The following is a 17,869-nucleotide window of genomic DNA, read 5'->3' on the forward strand; positions in this document are numbered from 1 at the left end:
TTCAGGGGACTTCATTCAGGGGAGGGTTGATGCTGATGGCTACCTCTCCAGACACTCCAAAGTCTGGCCCTGTGGGCGTGTCCCCTCTACCCTCAGACTCTGCAGAGGTTCCTAAAGGAGGCTCGTTTCCCCAGAGGCATCCTTGCTGGAAGAGGCGGTTTGGTCACTTGGAGCTGGTGTTTCTGGTTTAGCTAGCTTAGTTTTCATCAGATTTCCTTGTCCTCTCCATCAGAAACGCCCAAGCGTCCCCTATTTGCTCTGCGGCCACCTCTACTCACTCTGCTCCCTCCTTCTCATGCTGGTTTACCTGTCAGGAGCCTGCCTTGGTTCCTGGAATGGAATGAGCTGGTGGCTATGGAAGGACTATGCCCAGACATTTTCCCTCGCCCCCTGGACAGATTCAAATTCTCCTTTAGTCTCTTCCAAGAGCAGAGTCAGTTCACCTCGGGTCTTCTTGAGCCCCTTGAATCCCATCCAAAGTTCCCCTAGTTAAGAAAGGCCAGCCACACCCCACAGGTTGCCTGGAAGAGTAGGCACTGCTCCTTGTACCCCAGGAAGGACAGTCAGGACCAGCCATCCTTGGTCCTGTGATATAAGTGGCTTCTCAGTTCCTTTCCACTAGGGCTCTTTTCTCTCTTGTCACTGAGGGAGTATTGAGCCACTGAGGGCTGGACAAAGGGCCCCTGGAGCCTGTCACCAAATGCCTGTCGCACTCATGCCCTCCCTGAAGTGCTGCAGATCGGACAGGCACCTCACCCTGGTCATGAAGGTCCCAGGCAGGAAGAAGGTGGCCTCTGCGGCCTGGAGACCTTGCAGAAGGAGGTTGCCCTTAACCTGCCTACCCATCTTGAACTGCCCCTGAAGTATTGCTCCCCTGTGTTTTCAGGCTGTCCCTGTGTGCCTCAGGGTGTCTGGCATCCTTTTCTTCCCAGATTGTGTGGGAGGCAAGGGGAAACTGAGGGGGATGTCACCACCCAGCAAAAGATCTTTGCTAGGGAAACGACCTCCCAGAGGATGGGGAAGGAAACACTTATCCACCTTCCAGATCTTTATAACTTCACTTAGAATCTCTTCCTAGAGCTGAACCTGAATCTCATTTGCCCTAACCCAAGTGCTCCCCAACCACTGCGAACACAGATCACACTCAGTTCAGTGAAAGGAACTTCCTTTCACCTGTCACGTCTCCTTCCAGGGAAGTCCTAGCAATACCAGCACCATTGCCTGCTTTGTCTCACTGCCTGCTAAGCCATCCATGATTTTTTATTTCAGCCTTTGGCCTGAAATTGTCTTTCTCCCTTCTTCACAGAAGTACTGTTTCCCATCTAAAATTGCTAAGCCTCTGTTTCTCTCTAATCAGAGATAGGGGCCAGAGGCAATGTCGGGCCAGGGGAGGTATCTGCTCCCTTTCTGTGGTTCCTGTGTCTATTCAGCCCTCGTCAGGGGAGAAGGGGGCACGCTTGCACCAACTCCATAGCCTGCACAGTGAAGGAGCTTGCCTCAGGAGCCCCCACTTTGATGGCTTTTTGTATTTGTGTTTGACTGTGTCTCAGCATGAGCCTCTGCCAGAGTGAATGTTCTGTTCATTAGAGTCTCTTGAAAGTTTCTTTTCCTGACCATAGACATCACTTCTGGGGTTGTTTTCTTGGGACCAAAGCTGAGATTGCAGATGGTAATGGTTATGTGTGCTTTAGCTTGTTCCATTGGTGAAACATACTAATTAAACTTCAAATGAACCAATTCTTGTTTCTTTACAATGCACCTTGGCTTAAAGTTGGAGTTTTAGCCAGAATTTCCGTTGGCCTGTTACAACACATGCAAAAATGCTGGGTATTCTAGGGTGTTTCGCAGCAAATGCTGTTTCTCTGGATCCTGCTCCTTGGCAGAGATTTTTTAAAAGTACAAATTCCTCCCCCTACCCCATATCATTGTAAGTATCAATGTGCCAATTGTTCTAGGTTTAGAAATCTGGGAATCGCTTCTGTGATGAGGCGTGACCCTTAGAAGATGTGTAATGTTTGAACAAAATAAAATGGAAGAATGTTAGAGATCTTCATGTGAAGTCCCTTCTAGGCATACGCTGGACACATGCACACACATGTGTACACACATACATCACACATGCATATACGCATGTATACACAATATACCTCACACATGAATCCACACACCCATACATGCACACACGTACTCACACGTAACATGCACACACATACGTTACGTGTGTGTACACGTGTGTCCTTGCAGCTGTGCTGTGTCAGGAGCCCAGCCTGGCATCTACTGCTGCCTGGTGTGCGATCTTGGACAAGTCGCTGCCTCTCTTTGGATCTCTGCAGCTGTCAGAGGTTGGATTAGATCATCTCCAAAGTGCTTTGCAATGGTAACACTCTTTGGAAATAGATTTTATAACTCTCTAGCTCTGCAAACCATTTGCCCAGACCGCCAGCAGCTGTACTGCCAAAAAGCTCTTCCCCTCAAGGCATGCCACTCATCGTGTCTCTCTTGTAAACATCCTAACATATTAAAAAGTCTTCTCATCCACTCTTCTCAAACTTGGCTACATATTGGAATCACCTGGAAGTTTAAAACAACACGAATGCCTGAGTCCCACCCCCAGAGATTCTGACTTAGTGAGTATGAAGATGACACGGGCATCGGGGCTTCAAAAACTCCCAGGTGATTCTGATGTATAGCCAAGTTGGAGAACCACTGTTCCAGTCCCTGTCCTTCACTCACATAGATCCAGCATGGGTGATCACCCCTATACAGTGACATATACCCATGTCTGTCTCTCATACACACACACACACACACACACACACACTCCTAATGTAGTAGTTGCTGGCAAGATCCTTTTACTCTGAACCCCACCTGAACCCATCGACCCTTGCCCACTCTAACCCACCACCCTGACCCCTTGCGCCCGTCCTGTCCCCACAGGATGTTCCCACGTTCTGCCCAGTCCTCAGGCTTGGTGGTGGCCATGAACAGATCTGCTGAAAGAGCAGCAGGACTGTGGCAGAGCCGGGTCTGAATGCGCCTCAGCAGAGCCTGAGGGAGTCACATGGGCTGCAGAGGGAGAAGAGAGAACACAGGTCACAGCAACCCAGTTTGTTTCAGCATTTCTGTTCAGTACGTACACCCAGGAAAAGGTCAAGAGCCACACAAAAGTGCCCGGTGAGGCTGTGCTGAACTTCTTGCCCTCCCCATCTCCTAGAAGCTGCTGAGTTTGGGAGGCATGGTCATGGTGCTCCCAGCAGCCCAGCAGAGAGGGCAGGAGGCTAGCTGGCCAGTCCTCCCTCCAGGAGCTAGAACCATCCTGCAGACACAGTCCACTCCTGCCCACTCCGAAACACCTCTGAGAATATTGTCTCAGCAGTAACTTCCTGGCAGTTCTTGTTATCTCATTTAAATTCCTGCTGCTGTGGGCCTAGCTTTTCTGGGCACCACAGGTGAAAGAGATTTCAGAGGGTGAAGTAAAGGCATTTTCAAGACTAAAGGAAAATGAGCTTCCTTTCTCAAGCTTTTCATGCTGAAGGACAGGTGGGCTTTATTCAAATGTAGAATATGCTAGAAGAAGCATCAGCCTTAAGGGAGACAGAGTCAGCAAGAATCTGTTCCGAGCAGCTTTCTCTGTGACAAAGAAGAAGGATTTGAGGAGAAAGAGAGTGGAGAAAGCGGGTTTCCTGATGACCTCTGTTTGCAGGGCAGCCTCTCGGTCAGGAAGGCTGATGTTCTGGGATTAGGGGTGTGTAGTGTGGATCTACCAAAGGTGAAGATTCCTTGCTTCAGGGAGCTCCCAGCTTGGCTGGGGAGACCCAGGCCCTACCTTCTGGGAGGAGTGCACACACACACACACACACAAGTGTACAGAAGCCACACTCCAAGGAACCCATAAGCCAGTGCAGAGTCAGCCACTGGATTGAGCGCTGACGTGGTTATGCTGGCAGGTTTGGAGTGCTCAGAGCTGGGTGGGGTCATCTTTAGGGGAAGCTGATTTTTGTGTAAGGTTTTGAATGCAGGGGGAGGGTTGGAGAAGAAGCGAAAGAATGTTTCAGGTGCAGTAAGTGTGACCTATTTGAAAGCTTGGAGGTGGAAGAGGATGAGTCATCCCTGCAAAGGCATGCCTGCCCCTACTGGAGAGAGATTTCCACTCATCCTAAAGAAAAAGCCGCCTCCATTTGCGAAGGTTTTGTAGGTGAGAAAGCTTGAGTTGCACCGATGACACAAGAGAGAATCAGCCCGTCGTTGTCTAAGGCACCAAAGGGAAGCAGTGTGCCAGGACATTGGTGACCCGAGCGGTAGATTTTCTGAGATGGTTTTACACCCTAAAACAGGGACATAAAATCGGACAAGCTATGTGGACAGAGCAGGTTGTGTTGCTTGTATACCTGGGAAAATGGCAGATGCTCTGAGGCACTTGCTCCGTGACCCTGGGGTTCTGTGGGTGGGCAGATGCTTCCTGAGGATGACACGCAGGTTGGGCACACTGTCAGTGTCACCGAGAAGCCACCACATCCCTGCTCATGGTGCATGCGCCCATCTGGGGAGAAGAGGGGGAAAACAGATGCTTATCTGGAGGGTAGGAGTGATTCTGCGGGGTGAGCTGGGAACTAGCCCCTCCCCCATTCCCCAGGAACTAAGAGTCCTCCTCAAGGAGGTGGCCTTGAGTATTTGAGAGCTACAGCAGCCCTCCTCTCTTCCTGGTTTACCCCACTCACCAGGGACCTCTTTGAGTGGGAGGAGAGCCTGACCCCATTCTGAGCCTCTAAGCACCAGGCATCAGAGCACGTTCACCACAAGGGTTGGGCAAGGGAGACGAGGTCATTGACACAAAGAGCCAGTTCAGGCCAGTCAGGCCCGGACCCAGCTGTGGCAGTGCCCTGAGCTCAAGGTCCCAAGGAAAGAAGAGTCGTGGTTCGCACTTCAGAGAGCATCCAAAGTACATGGTGGTGGACACTGGTATGGGCATGAGATGGAGATGGGAGTAGGTGTCATTCATCAGGAAAGGCTTCCTAGAATTGTGTTCTAGAGACATTGGGGACCAAGTGGAAGAGTGAGCTAACACCATTACATTCATTAGAAGCCCATGCTCTTGCTGTTGAACTTGACTTTTAGGGGGCATTGCTTACCAGCCAGACACCCCAGGGTCAAGAGCACGGAAAATCACTTTTGTTGTGGGAACAGCACTCCTGCAGAGAGAGCACACCTGCCCCCAGTCCTCCTTGGTTATCTGGCACACTGCAAGCTGTGATTTCAGGTGTGTGACAACTATGGACACCTCCCCTCTCTCACCACCTCCGCCCCAAATACTGTCAACTTTTGCCAGATTAGCAGTGTAGGCAGGTGTGATGTTACCCTCATTCTCACCAGAGCCAAGCAGACCCCAACTACAGAAAGGTCTTAGGAGACACCTTCAGGAACTGCCTGGAAGGGCCTGCAGGCCTTGGCCCAACCACAAGTGAGTGACAGTCACACCTGCCTTTACCAACGTTCACACTGGACATGGGGACTGGCTTTGGGAACTGTAGGGCATTCTGGCCTCTTCCTCCATGTGTCTGTGTGTCCACTGCCACCTCCATGGCAGAGAGGCCTCTACCTTCACACAGAGAAGAGTGTATGAGAGGGAGGCAGGCAGGTGCAGGGTGTGGTGGGAGAAGATGGTTCATCTGATGACCCAGGAGGACAGCAGCATCATGCTGACAGGTTCTCTCCCAGAAGATGGGCAAGGAGGCCCTGGTGCAAGATCCCTGGGGCTGCTTCTCATAGCAGGAGGCCTCCTCAGTGCTCCGTAGAGTTCTGTCTGTCACCACCCCAAATTTTCCATCCAGAAGCAGCTGGCTGACCCACACCTGACCTTTAGTGAGAAATACCTGCTCACAGGGCTGGAGCCAAGTGAACTCTATCGTATCAAACCTTGGAAGAATGATTGAAGTGGGCTGGGTGGAAGGAAGGCAGACAAGACCTGGCAGTTGGCCACCTAGGGTCCTGACTGTGAGTGTGCCTGGCTGCGGCTCCCTTCCCTGGGAGTACCAGTCCTGAGTGACTGAGCCCACGAGATTACCTCCAGCCTCTTCCTGATAAGGACAGTCTTGCCAGAGGAGCAGTTGCTGGGGAAAGGTGGAGGAAGAGCTGTGTGCACTCCACCGGAGCTTGGAGGAAACCAGAGGTTCAATGCGCCACACAGCAGAGTCTCAGGATGTCACTCAAAGGCGGATGGCCCTTCCGGAGTCAGGGCTGGGCCTAGGGTATAGGGGAGGCCTCTCAGAGGACTCTGAGGCAGGTGGCAAACGAGGCAGTAGTGTGGCCTTTGATGTCTGCCCTTCTTCCTCGTAAGCCGAGCTGTATCTCTGGAGAGGAGGAGTTGGCTCCTCTGAATGCAGTCAGTCATGTGTTACTGTCATCACACCACCACTGGAACTGTACGGGGCCTATGGGATGTAAGAGGCCAGCCCTCTCTTTTGACAGAAGAGGACACTGAGGCTCAGAGAGAGCAGATGACTTGCCCAGGCACCAGAACCAGGACCAATATCAATACCGCTAGGCCCCAGGGCAAGCTGTGTCTGCCACAGCTCGAGACCCCTAATGTCCATGATGGAGGGATGCAGGGAATCGGGCAGCACCCTCTGCTGTGGGCTATGGGTGGTTTACCTGGCCCTGGACAGGGGAGGTGGCACCAGGTGGGGATCCCTGCCTCATTCCTAAGCTGCCCCATGGCTATTCCCTCTACTCCCAGCTCAGATATTCCAGCCCTGCTCCCCCAGGCAATGGCTGGGGAGCCTAAGTGGGTGTGGCAGATGGGGAGTAGCTAACTTGGCCAGGCGAGATCACTGCCCAACTCTCTTACCCCTAGACAGGGTTTCTGATGGGGGGAATCTGACCATCACTTTAGAGAAAAGGAGTGCATATCCCTCTTAGGAGGCTCTCACTGGATCTCACTTGCCTTCATCCCCCAAGGCTATCACTTAACAAGAGTGTGGGGCAGGCCACGGAGCCATGGCTTACTCCTCGTAGAGCTCCCAGTATAGTTGAGGGAATGAGACGCAGGGCAGAATGAGACCTGGGCTATCAAGAGCAGGACAGTATGTGTTTAGAGGCAGGAGAGATTGCCTTGTGCAGCGCTGGTCAGAAAGGGCTTCCTGAAGTGGGTGAGGTCTTGAGCTTGGCTTCAAGAGACAAGCAAGATTAGAAGGTAGTGGCAGAGGAGGGAAGGCAGGTTTGGCATGGAAGGAGATGTGAGTAAAGTGGTGAGCCTGTCACCATTGGCCATATTTCAAGGACAGCAGGACGGTGAACAGACCAGCTTGTGCGGAGTCAAGGCTGTCCCATGGGGTCTCCCTGCTGGCCAGTGAAAGGGAGAAAAGGGGGTGGCCCCACTAGGAGCCCCAAACTCAGTTCTGTTTTCTGTGATGCAAAGCCACTTTGCCACTAATAACTCTAATGACACTCTGTCCTCCTGCGGAGCCTGTCATTTGTGGGTCTCCAAGCACTCCGAAAACATTAATTAATCCTCACTGGACCTTTGAGGTTGATCGCCGCTCCCCCTTCACCAGCCAGAGTATGCTGGAGGTGAAAGAAGAGGAGGAAGTTTGTCTGGTCACTGGTAGGGGCTGGGCTGAGATTTGAATCCAGAGTCCTCCCCCGAATCAGTCTTTAATCAGCTGTTGCTGCTGGACTGGGAATGTTGGGATCCTGCCTGTCTCCCCCGAGTGGGAATCTTATCCTTGTGGAACATGGAGTGATGATTCCCTGGACTGGAATGGCCATGCTCCAAGGCCCTCCAGACCAAGTCCTGACCTGTAGGTGTTAACCTACCCAAGCAGCAGCAGAGCCACTGGGCTCCCGGGAAGGGGACAGATGAGAGTTTTAGAGCTGTCCCTGCGGGGGTCTATGGTAGCCCTTCTCTTGGTCCTGGCTGCGGAGGATGTGGAAATAGATGGAGATGACATTCCCCACCTTCTCCTCCAGGAGCTCAGACCTGGTCTTCTCCATGGGCATAGTGGATCTGGATGCAGAAATGATGCCCTGAGGAAGAGGGGTGGATGAAGATCACAGCCATCCCTGTCCTAATCCCCTTCTTTCTCCTCTAGGTTCCATGTATGATGGCTTGGCTGACAATTACAACTATGGGACCACCAGCAGAAGCAGCTACTACTCCAAGTTCCAGGCAGGGAATGGCTCATGGGGATATCCGGTAAGGAACTGCTTCCATCCTAAAAGACCTGGAGTACTTGTGGGGACGGTTTTGGGTTTACAGTGGAGAAAATCTGCACCAGTTGCTAAAAAGAGTGATGTAGGCTTTGGTCCGTGAGTTGAGGCTCATTAACTCTGACTAGGTCTGTTGACTTGGCCATTGTTTCATAGGTGGTTCTTGTTTGGGCTGACTGGACATTTTTGAATGTCTCAAATGAGAACATTTTGGGAAAAACATTTTAAAAAGACATTTTAAAAAATGTCTATTTCCCAGTAGGTCTGATTTGATCATGGATTTGGGAAATGTTTGCATTCTTGAGGTCTATTCATGGACCAGTTTAGATGTTTCTAGGAAAATCCTGAAGGGTCATCTCTCTTCATTCTATGCTTATGGTCAAAGATCCAAGAGAACATGTCCACTGCATTGACTCCTGCATATGACGCTGCATGCTAGAATGGAGCCTGCCTGACAACCCAGACACATTTGGGTTCAGATTTTAACTCTACTACTCACTGAGCATGTGGCTTTGGGCAAGTTACTTCAAACTTTGGGACTCAGCTTCTTCACATGGAAAGTGGATATAACAAAGTACTTCAAGCGGTTATTTTCAGGATTAAATGAACTAATGTACATGAAAAAAGATTACAATAATTCTTAAGATTATTTGTTAAATTAACATGGATAGAGGTTATTTTAGATCCCGTAATCCTGACTTTGTCTGCTTTCTAAGTGATCTCAATCCACTATACTTCATCTATCCATTTACTGAACAAATATTTTATTAAGACCTAATTCTGTGGCAAGCACTGCAGTAGATGCTCAGGATACAACCATACCAGCCAGTGCAGGAATTTTCTGCTGCTCTAAAATCAGGGGTATTGGGCTAGATGGCACCCAAGGTTTCTCCTAGCCTCCAAATTCTATGACTTTCATTTACTTTCGCTAATGCAACATTAGCCTGCATTATTCTTGGGAATTCTTTTGTAAGGCCATCAAGACATTGTCGGATGGGGAATAAAGGCTGTTTTTCTGTGGGAATCTGGGGCTCTGTCTTGGTGGGGCCTTAGGATTCAGCAGCATTTGCTTTAAGACACAGACATCTCACAGATATCACTCCTGATTGATTGTCAAAGGTCCTGGGTCCTGGGGAGAGGAGAGGGTGGGGAGTTTATGAGTTTGGTGTTCTTTTGTCATGTGCTTGATTCTTCCATTCCTGAGTTCTTTTTGGGGCTAATCTTGGAGGCTATGTCTTTCTTACATATTACAGTTTGAGGACGAAAGGGGACAATTAACCAGGTTTGCTGCGAATTTACTTCCCTCACTTTTTTCCTGATTCTTGATGGCAAATGACACTCTTAGTGCAAAATAAACCCAGCAGACTGAACCCAGTAAGCTGACAGATCAAGCATAGATGTGAATAAAAGGGCTTTGACACAAAGGGTGATGACCAAATTGAGAAAATGGCTTAGGAATGCAGCATAAAGGGATTAGATGAAACCCAAGGAAGGCAGATCACTCCACCAGCAGCCAGAATGGATGATTATGCTGACAGTACAGGTGGTACATGTCTTTACTTAAATGACGTTACCTGATCAGAGCTTAGGAGGCGTAGGTTCTAGTCCTAGTTCTGCCCCTCTCTGGCTCTATGACTTTAGATAGTTTAATTTTTCTGGACTTCAGTTTTCTCATCCATAAAAAGGGAATGATGATACTCATGTGTCTACTTCACTCATGGGTTGATATCAGATGACATTAACTGTGAAGTATTATCAAATGGGTAATGTAACCATGGAAATGTGTAATCCGGGAAGGTATTTCTAAAAAGAAAGAAAGAAAGAAAGAAAGAAAGAAAGAAAGAAAGAAAGAAAGAAAGAAAGAAAGAAAGAAAGAAAGAAAGAAAGAAAGAAAGAAAGAAAGAAAGAAAGAAAGAAAGAAAGAAAGGGAGAGAAAGAGGGAGGGAGGGAGGGAGGGAGGGAGGGAAGAAAGGAAGGAAGGAAGGAAGGAAAGAAAAAGAAAATCTTTATTTTGCCCATGTTGAACATTTCACTTCTGGTTAATTAACTCAGTCCTCAGTCATCTCACTAGCTTTTAATGTTCCCAAACTGTCCCCACCCCACCCTGTGCCCATTTTCTGACAACCAGTGAAAATCTCTTTCCTTCTCCACACCCTAAGACCCAACCCTCCTTGCTCCTTCGCTGGCAGGACTGCAGACATGACTCATGGCAGGGTAGCTGCTGAGGCACGTCCCATCTCCTCTCAGTTCGGGAGAGGCTATGGGAAGAGGGAAGAGCTGAGCACACATGAAGATTTGGCAGAGGAAGGAGGCCAAGTAGGGAGGAAGTGGAATAATTGATACTGGAGCCAGACATATAATCAGATGAAACCTGGGCAAAACCAAACGGGGTCCAGACATAGGGAGAAGGAGAGCAGGCAAAAAGGCAATAGAGATCTGCGGCATGAGATAATCCTATGTCTGTGGGATTTTCCCATGGATGGTACAACTGGCACAGGACAATGTTATTCCTCCCCTCTGGTGAAACCAATATGGCGGCAGAAGGCACGGAGGGTGGGGAGGAGGGTGTAGTTTATCTGCACAAGCATCATCAGCATATTTTCAGGAGCTTTTGAGAGCTGATGAAGGGTCATTTGCTGCAGATACTTTATATTCACTTGGTCAGCCAACTTGTATTGAGCAATTGCTGAGGCACAGCAGTGAGTGAGGCACGCTACAGAAACACAGTTGAAAAGAATCCGACTTTGCCCTCAATGAACTTGCAGTCAAGTTAGAAGCACAGAGGTCAACAGACAAATAGGATAAAGGCATTAGTTTCTGTACTGGAGCATGACACCAATTCTGCCATTGCTCAGAATGTTTCTAGAACCCCTAAAATTTTAGAACTGTCTTCAGCATCATTTCAGGAGCCAGATAAGAAAACCAGTCTCATTTCTTTATTGTCATGACCTGGGTTTGACCAGAAACAATATTACTCACTTGGAGCACCTCACTCCTCAGATCTGACTCTAGTTTTAAATATCAAACCATCCTCAAATAGCAAAGCTTTGTCACCTCCTGTACATATCTCATTTAAATATGTAAAGGATCTGTAGGCAATTCCAAAAAGAAGGCTCTAAAAATGTTTAAAAAGCAATGGTCCTACCTTATAGTTTTACCTTATAGTCTGTATCAATAATAGCCTTGTAATTAAAAAACAATCATCATATTATTTTTAATTTTATGATTATTCACTTCACAAATTGAATGTAGAGAGGCTTTCTTATAATAAAATAAAAGTTGGAACAAAGATAGTGTGACACACAAAAAGCATCTAAGGGCTTAAGGAAAATAAAAGACTGCTCCAAAGAAAGTCATTGGCCCAGTCCATGTCCTGCTCTCTGCTGGCCACGCCAGCCTCCTCCTCCTTCAGGCAGAAAGATCTGCTGAAGGACAACGTTGGAACCTCAGAGTCCCACAGACCTCAGGGAGAGGAAGCAGATGGTGAGATGGAGCAGAAGATGGGGCAGGTTTTCGCCTTGCTGCCTGATTTCTCAGCTGCATACTCAGTTATGCTGTTCTGATTCTCAGCACCAGACCTGTGAAATATTAGAGCCCAACACTGTTTGCATTTTACAGTTGAGGAAATGCAGGCCCAGAGAGGAGAAATTACTCCTTGAAGGCAACACCGCTGGTTACTGATACAGCAGACTAGATCTCTGACCTCTTAACTCCTCACCTAGTGGTGTTTGTTTTCATTACCCCAGACATTTGCACTTCTTATGACTGCTGTTCTGCGGGTTTCCACATTCTCAATATTTGAACATTACAACTAAACACTAAATACTAAAATTTAGGGATCTGCAAGACACTCGTGAATCTGAGTCCCTTCATTTCTTCCCTTCCCAACCCCTCCAACCAGGCCTACTCTCCCCATGGGGAGTCAGCCTAGCTCAAAAGAGGCAGGAGAGAGGCTCTGTTTTTCCCTTCCTAGACTCAAGCTGGGTTCACTTGGCTATAAACATTAATGGGTTTCCGGGCCGGGTTACCAGACAAAATACAACAAAATACAATAATTGGGACATGCCTTAACTTAGAAATTATTTGTTGTTTATGTAAAATTCAAATATAACTATATGCGCTGTCTATCTATTTGTTAAATCTGGCAACCGTCCATCACGATGTCTCCCCACTCATTCCTGTAATAAAAACAACACTCCTTTACATGCTCCTCTCCTAGGCTAGGGACCCAGCAGAAGCAGAATTACTTTAGGCTGCAGCATTTCTGGTAAGAAAAGGAGGATTTTTGTCCCATCTTAGTTGTCCTTGTAATATGTCCCTTGAATATCTTCCTCTGGGTCAGCAAAGACCAGGATGCAGGCAATAGAGAGCTGGAGCCATGGAAAGGCACAGCCTTTCTACTCCAAAGCTGAAAATAGGCCTTGATCACATGGGTTTGTCCTCAATGAAGCTGAGGTGTGTGGGCAATTTTGATTTCCAGGGAATGGTTCTGGATTAAGATGACAATCCTTTTGTCTATCATCTTCAGCTCCAAAGGGTTTACTTATTTTCAAATCAAGAAGTGCACCCTGAGCATTCAGTTCTTCTGGGAGTCCTACCAAGTAAAAAGTTCTTAGGTAGTGGATTGTACTGCACCACCCTGCTCAGGATCTAATCAGTAGAGAGGAAAACCGTTCAGGCATCACCAGCGGAAGGTCTGGAACAGGGTGACCATGGTGACTGCCACATTGAATCACTCAGTTAAATCCAGCCTGGCATACCTGAAAGTGAGAATTCCCAGAATATAACAAGCGAGAATTCTGCCTTTGTCTTGGCATCGTCCTATTCATTGACCCCATTTCTCCACTTTAACCCAGGACTTACTAGCAAATCTTTCTCCCAGCTTCTTCTCAGTTGTACTTGCCTAACTGATATGTCTGTGTTTGACGATCCCATTGTGACAGAATCTTGTGGACAATGTACTAGGGACCCTTACCCTAAGGAGAACTGATCTTGGCCACCCTAGACCTGAAGAAATGTGGATGAAGCCTCTGTTACAGATGAGAGGACTGGGGTTGCACCACACTCCAGTAGGGGATGGGGAAGCCAAGCACAGTGCTCCCCAGATTGGTGGTTCACCCTCAGTCACAGCCATGCTAATCCAGTGTCCACAAGGGCAGAGCCATGGGCCAGGTACTGCAGAGGGGCTGCCAGGGAGAAACACGGCAGGACTCCTACCCTAGCAGCAGCAGAAACAGACTGTCCTTACCAATCCACAGGCAACAGAGGCCATGCCCAGAGACAGCCTAGTGTGGAGGAGCACCTGACCCTGGACTTTGGCCAGGAACTTCACTAGCTGTGTGACTCTTAGTGAAGTCTGCTCCTTAACTAGCTGTGTGACTGTAGTCAAGTTCTTAATCTAGCTGAACCTCAGCTTGCTTATCTCGGAAATGGGTGAAAATTCCTATCTCAAAGAGCAGTATGAAGTTTAGGGATGTGACGTACCACATCAGCAGTGGGAGGCATGGATTCCAGTCTCAGCTGGGCTGCTACAAACTGAGGGATCTGGAGTGGCCTTCACCTCTCTAGACCTTGGCTTTCTCAACTATGGAGCAAGGCAATTGGACTAAATCATAGCCAAGGACTCACTTAGGGATGCATGTGGCTTGAGAGCTGACTCTGAGTGGCTACAGGGCCCCATAGCTAAAACCTGTGTGGTGGTCCCTCCAGGGTCAGAGGCAGTGTTAATTCCTCCAGCCCAGATTTTTGCTTCAAGCCTACAGATGCATAAAAGCTTCTTAATTTCCTCCTTGCTTTCATCTGAGCACTCCAGGCACCAGGAAAACAGCAGTTAATTAGCCCTTGCAATAGGATGGAGAGATGGTAGGACTTCATTTACTTTAGCTTCTCAGACAGGGAAACTGAGGCACAACAAGTAGCTCTGCTGAATAACTACCCTGACTTAGACCCAACTCCCTCTTTCCAAACCGTGTGTCTCAGCTCCAAATGCCACTTTCCAGGTGTGTGAGCTGGGTTCCCTCGGCAGTGCCTGCCGGGCCTCTCGTCTTTTCTTGAAAAGTCCAGGTGAGGGACTGATAGTAGACCAAAGCCTCCTACTCCCAGGCAGGTACGGATCCTGCTCCGAGAGGGAGCAATTGATGTGTCTGCCAACTCAGTGTCCCCGCTGCCAGCTTGTGACTCACCCTCACCCAGCCCTGGGAGATAGGAGGGTCCTAGAAGGGCCCCAGGCTCTCACCCCAACATGAAGAGGCAATGATCCTACTTGCCAAGGGACAGAATGTGCCTCTGAGAGAAAATGGAGGTGAGTGAGCAGGGGCGGGCGGGCCGGCTCCAGGGGCACCTCTCCCTGTGGAAGGAGCACGCTGTGTGCTTTCACAGACACACTGCTGCCACTGGGACACTCCTTGTATTAAACTGAAGGAGAAGCCTATGGCAAACGTTGGTGTCTGGGTACTCCTTGGGAGGGGCCCTCCTTTCCAAGCCACAGTCCATCAGAGTGGCTCTGCTTCCCGTAAGGAGCTTCTGTTGCCTTTAGGGTTGGGCAGCTCCTTTCTGGGCTTGCTCTCTCCTCCATGGCAGGTGAGTTGAGGCTCTGCCTCCTGACTGAGGACTGGGCAAGCCAGCGAGGCTCCTTTAGAGTCCAGAGAGAATGTGGAGAAAAGGAAGAAACACTGGTCTGAGGGCTGGTTCCCCGTGACTGTGTCGGGGAATCCTCTTCTGCTGGACCTCAGGCTTATCATCAGCAAGACTAGCCGGTGGCTCAGACCACCTCCTTGTAACTCTGATGTCTGGCTTCTGTGTCGCTCTTTTGGGAAGATAAGTCAGAGAATGGCCCCATGTCAGCAGCATGGGCTTGCAAAGGGAGGAGGACACGGTTCCAGTGAACAAATGCAAGTGGTGTCCTCCAAGGGCAAGCTCCAGGTGCAGGAAGTCGGGATCGGCTCCTGGAGGAGCTGAGCTTTGAACTGAGTATGAGAGGAGAGAGGGCTGCCCTTAGCAGACAGGATGGAGGGCAGAGCAGGAATGCCCCTAGGTCTGGGCTGCGGTCTGAGAGTGGCTTGCTGACTGTTCACAAAGAATAGGCATCCCCCCAAGGAGGGCAACTGGTTTCACGTTGCCAGCTCCTGAGGTCTCGTAAGCCTGCCAGGCCTTCATCACAACCTCACAACAATGTTCCTAGGGTCTGAGTGAGCATGCTGGCCCCTCCAGCCTCCTGCCCCAGGGAGGAGCACCTGACCCAGGAGAGGGCAGACTCCCAACAGTCACTGTCCTGACAGTGTGGATCCTTGTAGTGGGGTGGAGAGGGAAGGCCAGGGCATTTTGGTTAGGATGTGCAGGGAGACTCGTCACTGCCAAGGGACTCAATGTGGCAGCTGCTTAGCAAGTGGGGAGCACCAAGCTTTGGCAGCCCAGGATGCGGTCAGCAGTGGGTCCTTCTCAGGATGTCTGCAGGAAGGAACTCCACTCTTCCCAGAGACAACAGAAGCCAGTTCTTCTTCCTTTAGCTTCACTAATCAACAAGTCTTCCTCAATCATTTCCATTCATGTTGTGTAGCACTCTGAGTTGATGGCCAGGCTGGGAACACTTATGCTTGGATGGGCCTGGGGCTCGATTTCCTCCATTCTGATGAGATATTGTGAGGCAGACAATTCCCCGGCCACAGAGGATGGAATTCTGTCTTCTCCAGAGAAGGAAGCTTCTGGATGAGTCGGCTGTTGCTCTCTCTCCTTCTCCTCTAATATGAAACTTTAGAGAGAAGATTTGAAGAATCAAGGATAATTCTAAACTTTTTTATTTTGCTCCAGCAGAAATTGGTGGAGTTTCATTTTGGGCTTTTCTTTTTTTTTTCTTTTTTGGCCCTGACAAAAACTAATCTACTCAACCAACAAGTCTTTAAAGTCCTTACATTATAGTGGAAAACAAATGACAGACAAAACAACAGCATAAGAAGATATAATTAAAAGCTAAATTTTGCAGCACATGCTAACTTAAACCTCTCCAGGCCTCAGTTTCCTCATCTGTCATTGAAGGCGTGGGACCGGATGACCTCCAAGCCTTGCTTCCCCAGCTTAAGTTCTGAGTCTTGGACATCTGGGGAGGGGGTCTTGGGTTCTGAATGAGCCACAGGTGGTGGCTTTCAAGGCTGTTTCATCTGTGCTGTGTTCTCAGTCAGCTCTTAAGGGGGAAGTGCTCCAACCCGCGGCACCCCGGTTATTTAATAATCCCTTGAATTATTGAAGCATTTTGAACTTGTACAAACTGCTTGTGTTTTCATCTCCTGACTTGATCCTTCAGTCTTTGTGAGCTCAGTAGGTGGACCAGGCTTTGTTATTCTCATTTTATTTGCAGGGAAATCAAACCACAGAAAAGTGCAGGGACTTGCCTGTGACCTCACAGATAAATCTGGCAGAACTGAGTCTGGACCCCAGTGGACTTTGCAGGGGGTATGAAGAGCAAGAGGAGGGAAGGACTAGAAGGGCAGGGGGAGAAGTGGGCCAAGCCTCTCCTGCTGGCCAAGTTTCGAAGCCAGCAAGGCATGGGATTAAGTCATCAAAATACAGTCCTGGGGGGATCTTCTGGTGCCTTTTTTCTGGTTTGAGCGTTTTCCTTTTGTCACTAGGCTCAGCGAGACAAATGCAGCAGAATTTCCCAAGCGAGTGGAAGAGCCATCCCTACCCTTTGCAAGGGTGAGGCTCTACTTTCTCCCCCAGGGCCCTGGCATGTCTCTACGGAGGCCTGCCTGCCCCAGGAGAGCAAACTCAGCTGAAAACAAAATCAGCTCAGGCACGGGGAGGGGACAGGGGATCTGTAGAGACACAGGTGGGGAGAAAAGCAGCTCTAGACCCGGAGCCCCTCCCCTCCCGCCCCCACAGGGCGCCCAAGGGCGAGGCCTGGAAGGGGATGAAGACAGGCTGGGAAGGAGGCTGCTTGTGACTTCAGCAAGGGGTGAATCGCAGACTGCTGAACTGCCTTCCTTCAGAAGAAGCCTTACAGGGCATGCTGTAGTTGGGAAAACTGAGGTTCAGAGAGGTGAGGCGACGGCCTGAGGCTGCACAGCTAGGCAGGGGAGACCAAGAATGGAACATGGTCTCCTGACTCCTGACTCAGGGCTCCTGGTCACACTGTCACATCATGGTATTTTTGCCACTATGAGCAATCATGTTTCCCAGACCTCTGTCATTTGCGTTCTGCTGTCACAATTTTTGCAAAATCATACCAACTATTATTTACTTAAAGTAATTACTTAAAATTTAAAGAATTACTTATCAGTTCCAGTGCATTTGTTTATTTATTCATGCATTTATTTTAGAGACGGGGTCTCACTATGTTGCCCAGGTTGGTCTTGACTCCTGGGTTCAAGCAATCCTCCCGCCTCAGACTTCCAAGTAGCTGGAACTACAGGCACGTGCCACCATACCCAGCTATTCCAATGTATTTATTTTGAAAGGAAACTTTATATCACTCACCCAAATGATAGAAACCGGTATCTTTTGCCACAAATGAAGACTAACCACAACTTTGGTAATCAATTATAGTAAATAGAATAAAAACATAACATTATTTAATTCTAGCTAGGTACTTTTACCTGACAGAAAAATTTTTGTTTGTTTGTTTGTTTGTTTTTGTTTGTTTGGTTTTGTTTTTGCTTAAAAAGGGAGGTTG

The 17,869-nt window shown here is 48.9% G+C and overlaps 1 protein-coding gene across 2 annotated transcripts in view; it reads left to right on the plus strand.

The window, feature by feature from the left end:
* PKP1 (plakophilin 1) overlaps nt 1-17,869 on the plus strand; it is a 49,290-nt gene that overhangs the window by 2,380 nt on the left and 29,041 nt on the right. For both annotated transcript variants that reach the window (XR_747904.2, XM_010362688.2), the window contains exon 2: nt 8,088-8,191. Coding sequence is in view for 1 of the 2 variants with exons in the window: in XM_010362688.2 (XP_010360990.1) it covers nt 8,088-8,191 (104 nt within the window). In the remaining variant the exon portion in view is untranslated. The remainder of the gene's footprint in view (nt 1-8,087; nt 8,192-17,869) is intronic.

The sequence above is a fragment of the Rhinopithecus roxellana genome, chromosome 1 (genome assembly GCF_007565055.1).
Source record: "Rhinopithecus roxellana isolate Shanxi Qingling chromosome 1, ASM756505v1, whole genome shotgun sequence".
Lineage (NCBI taxonomy): Eukaryota > Metazoa > Chordata > Mammalia > Primates > Cercopithecidae > Rhinopithecus > Rhinopithecus roxellana.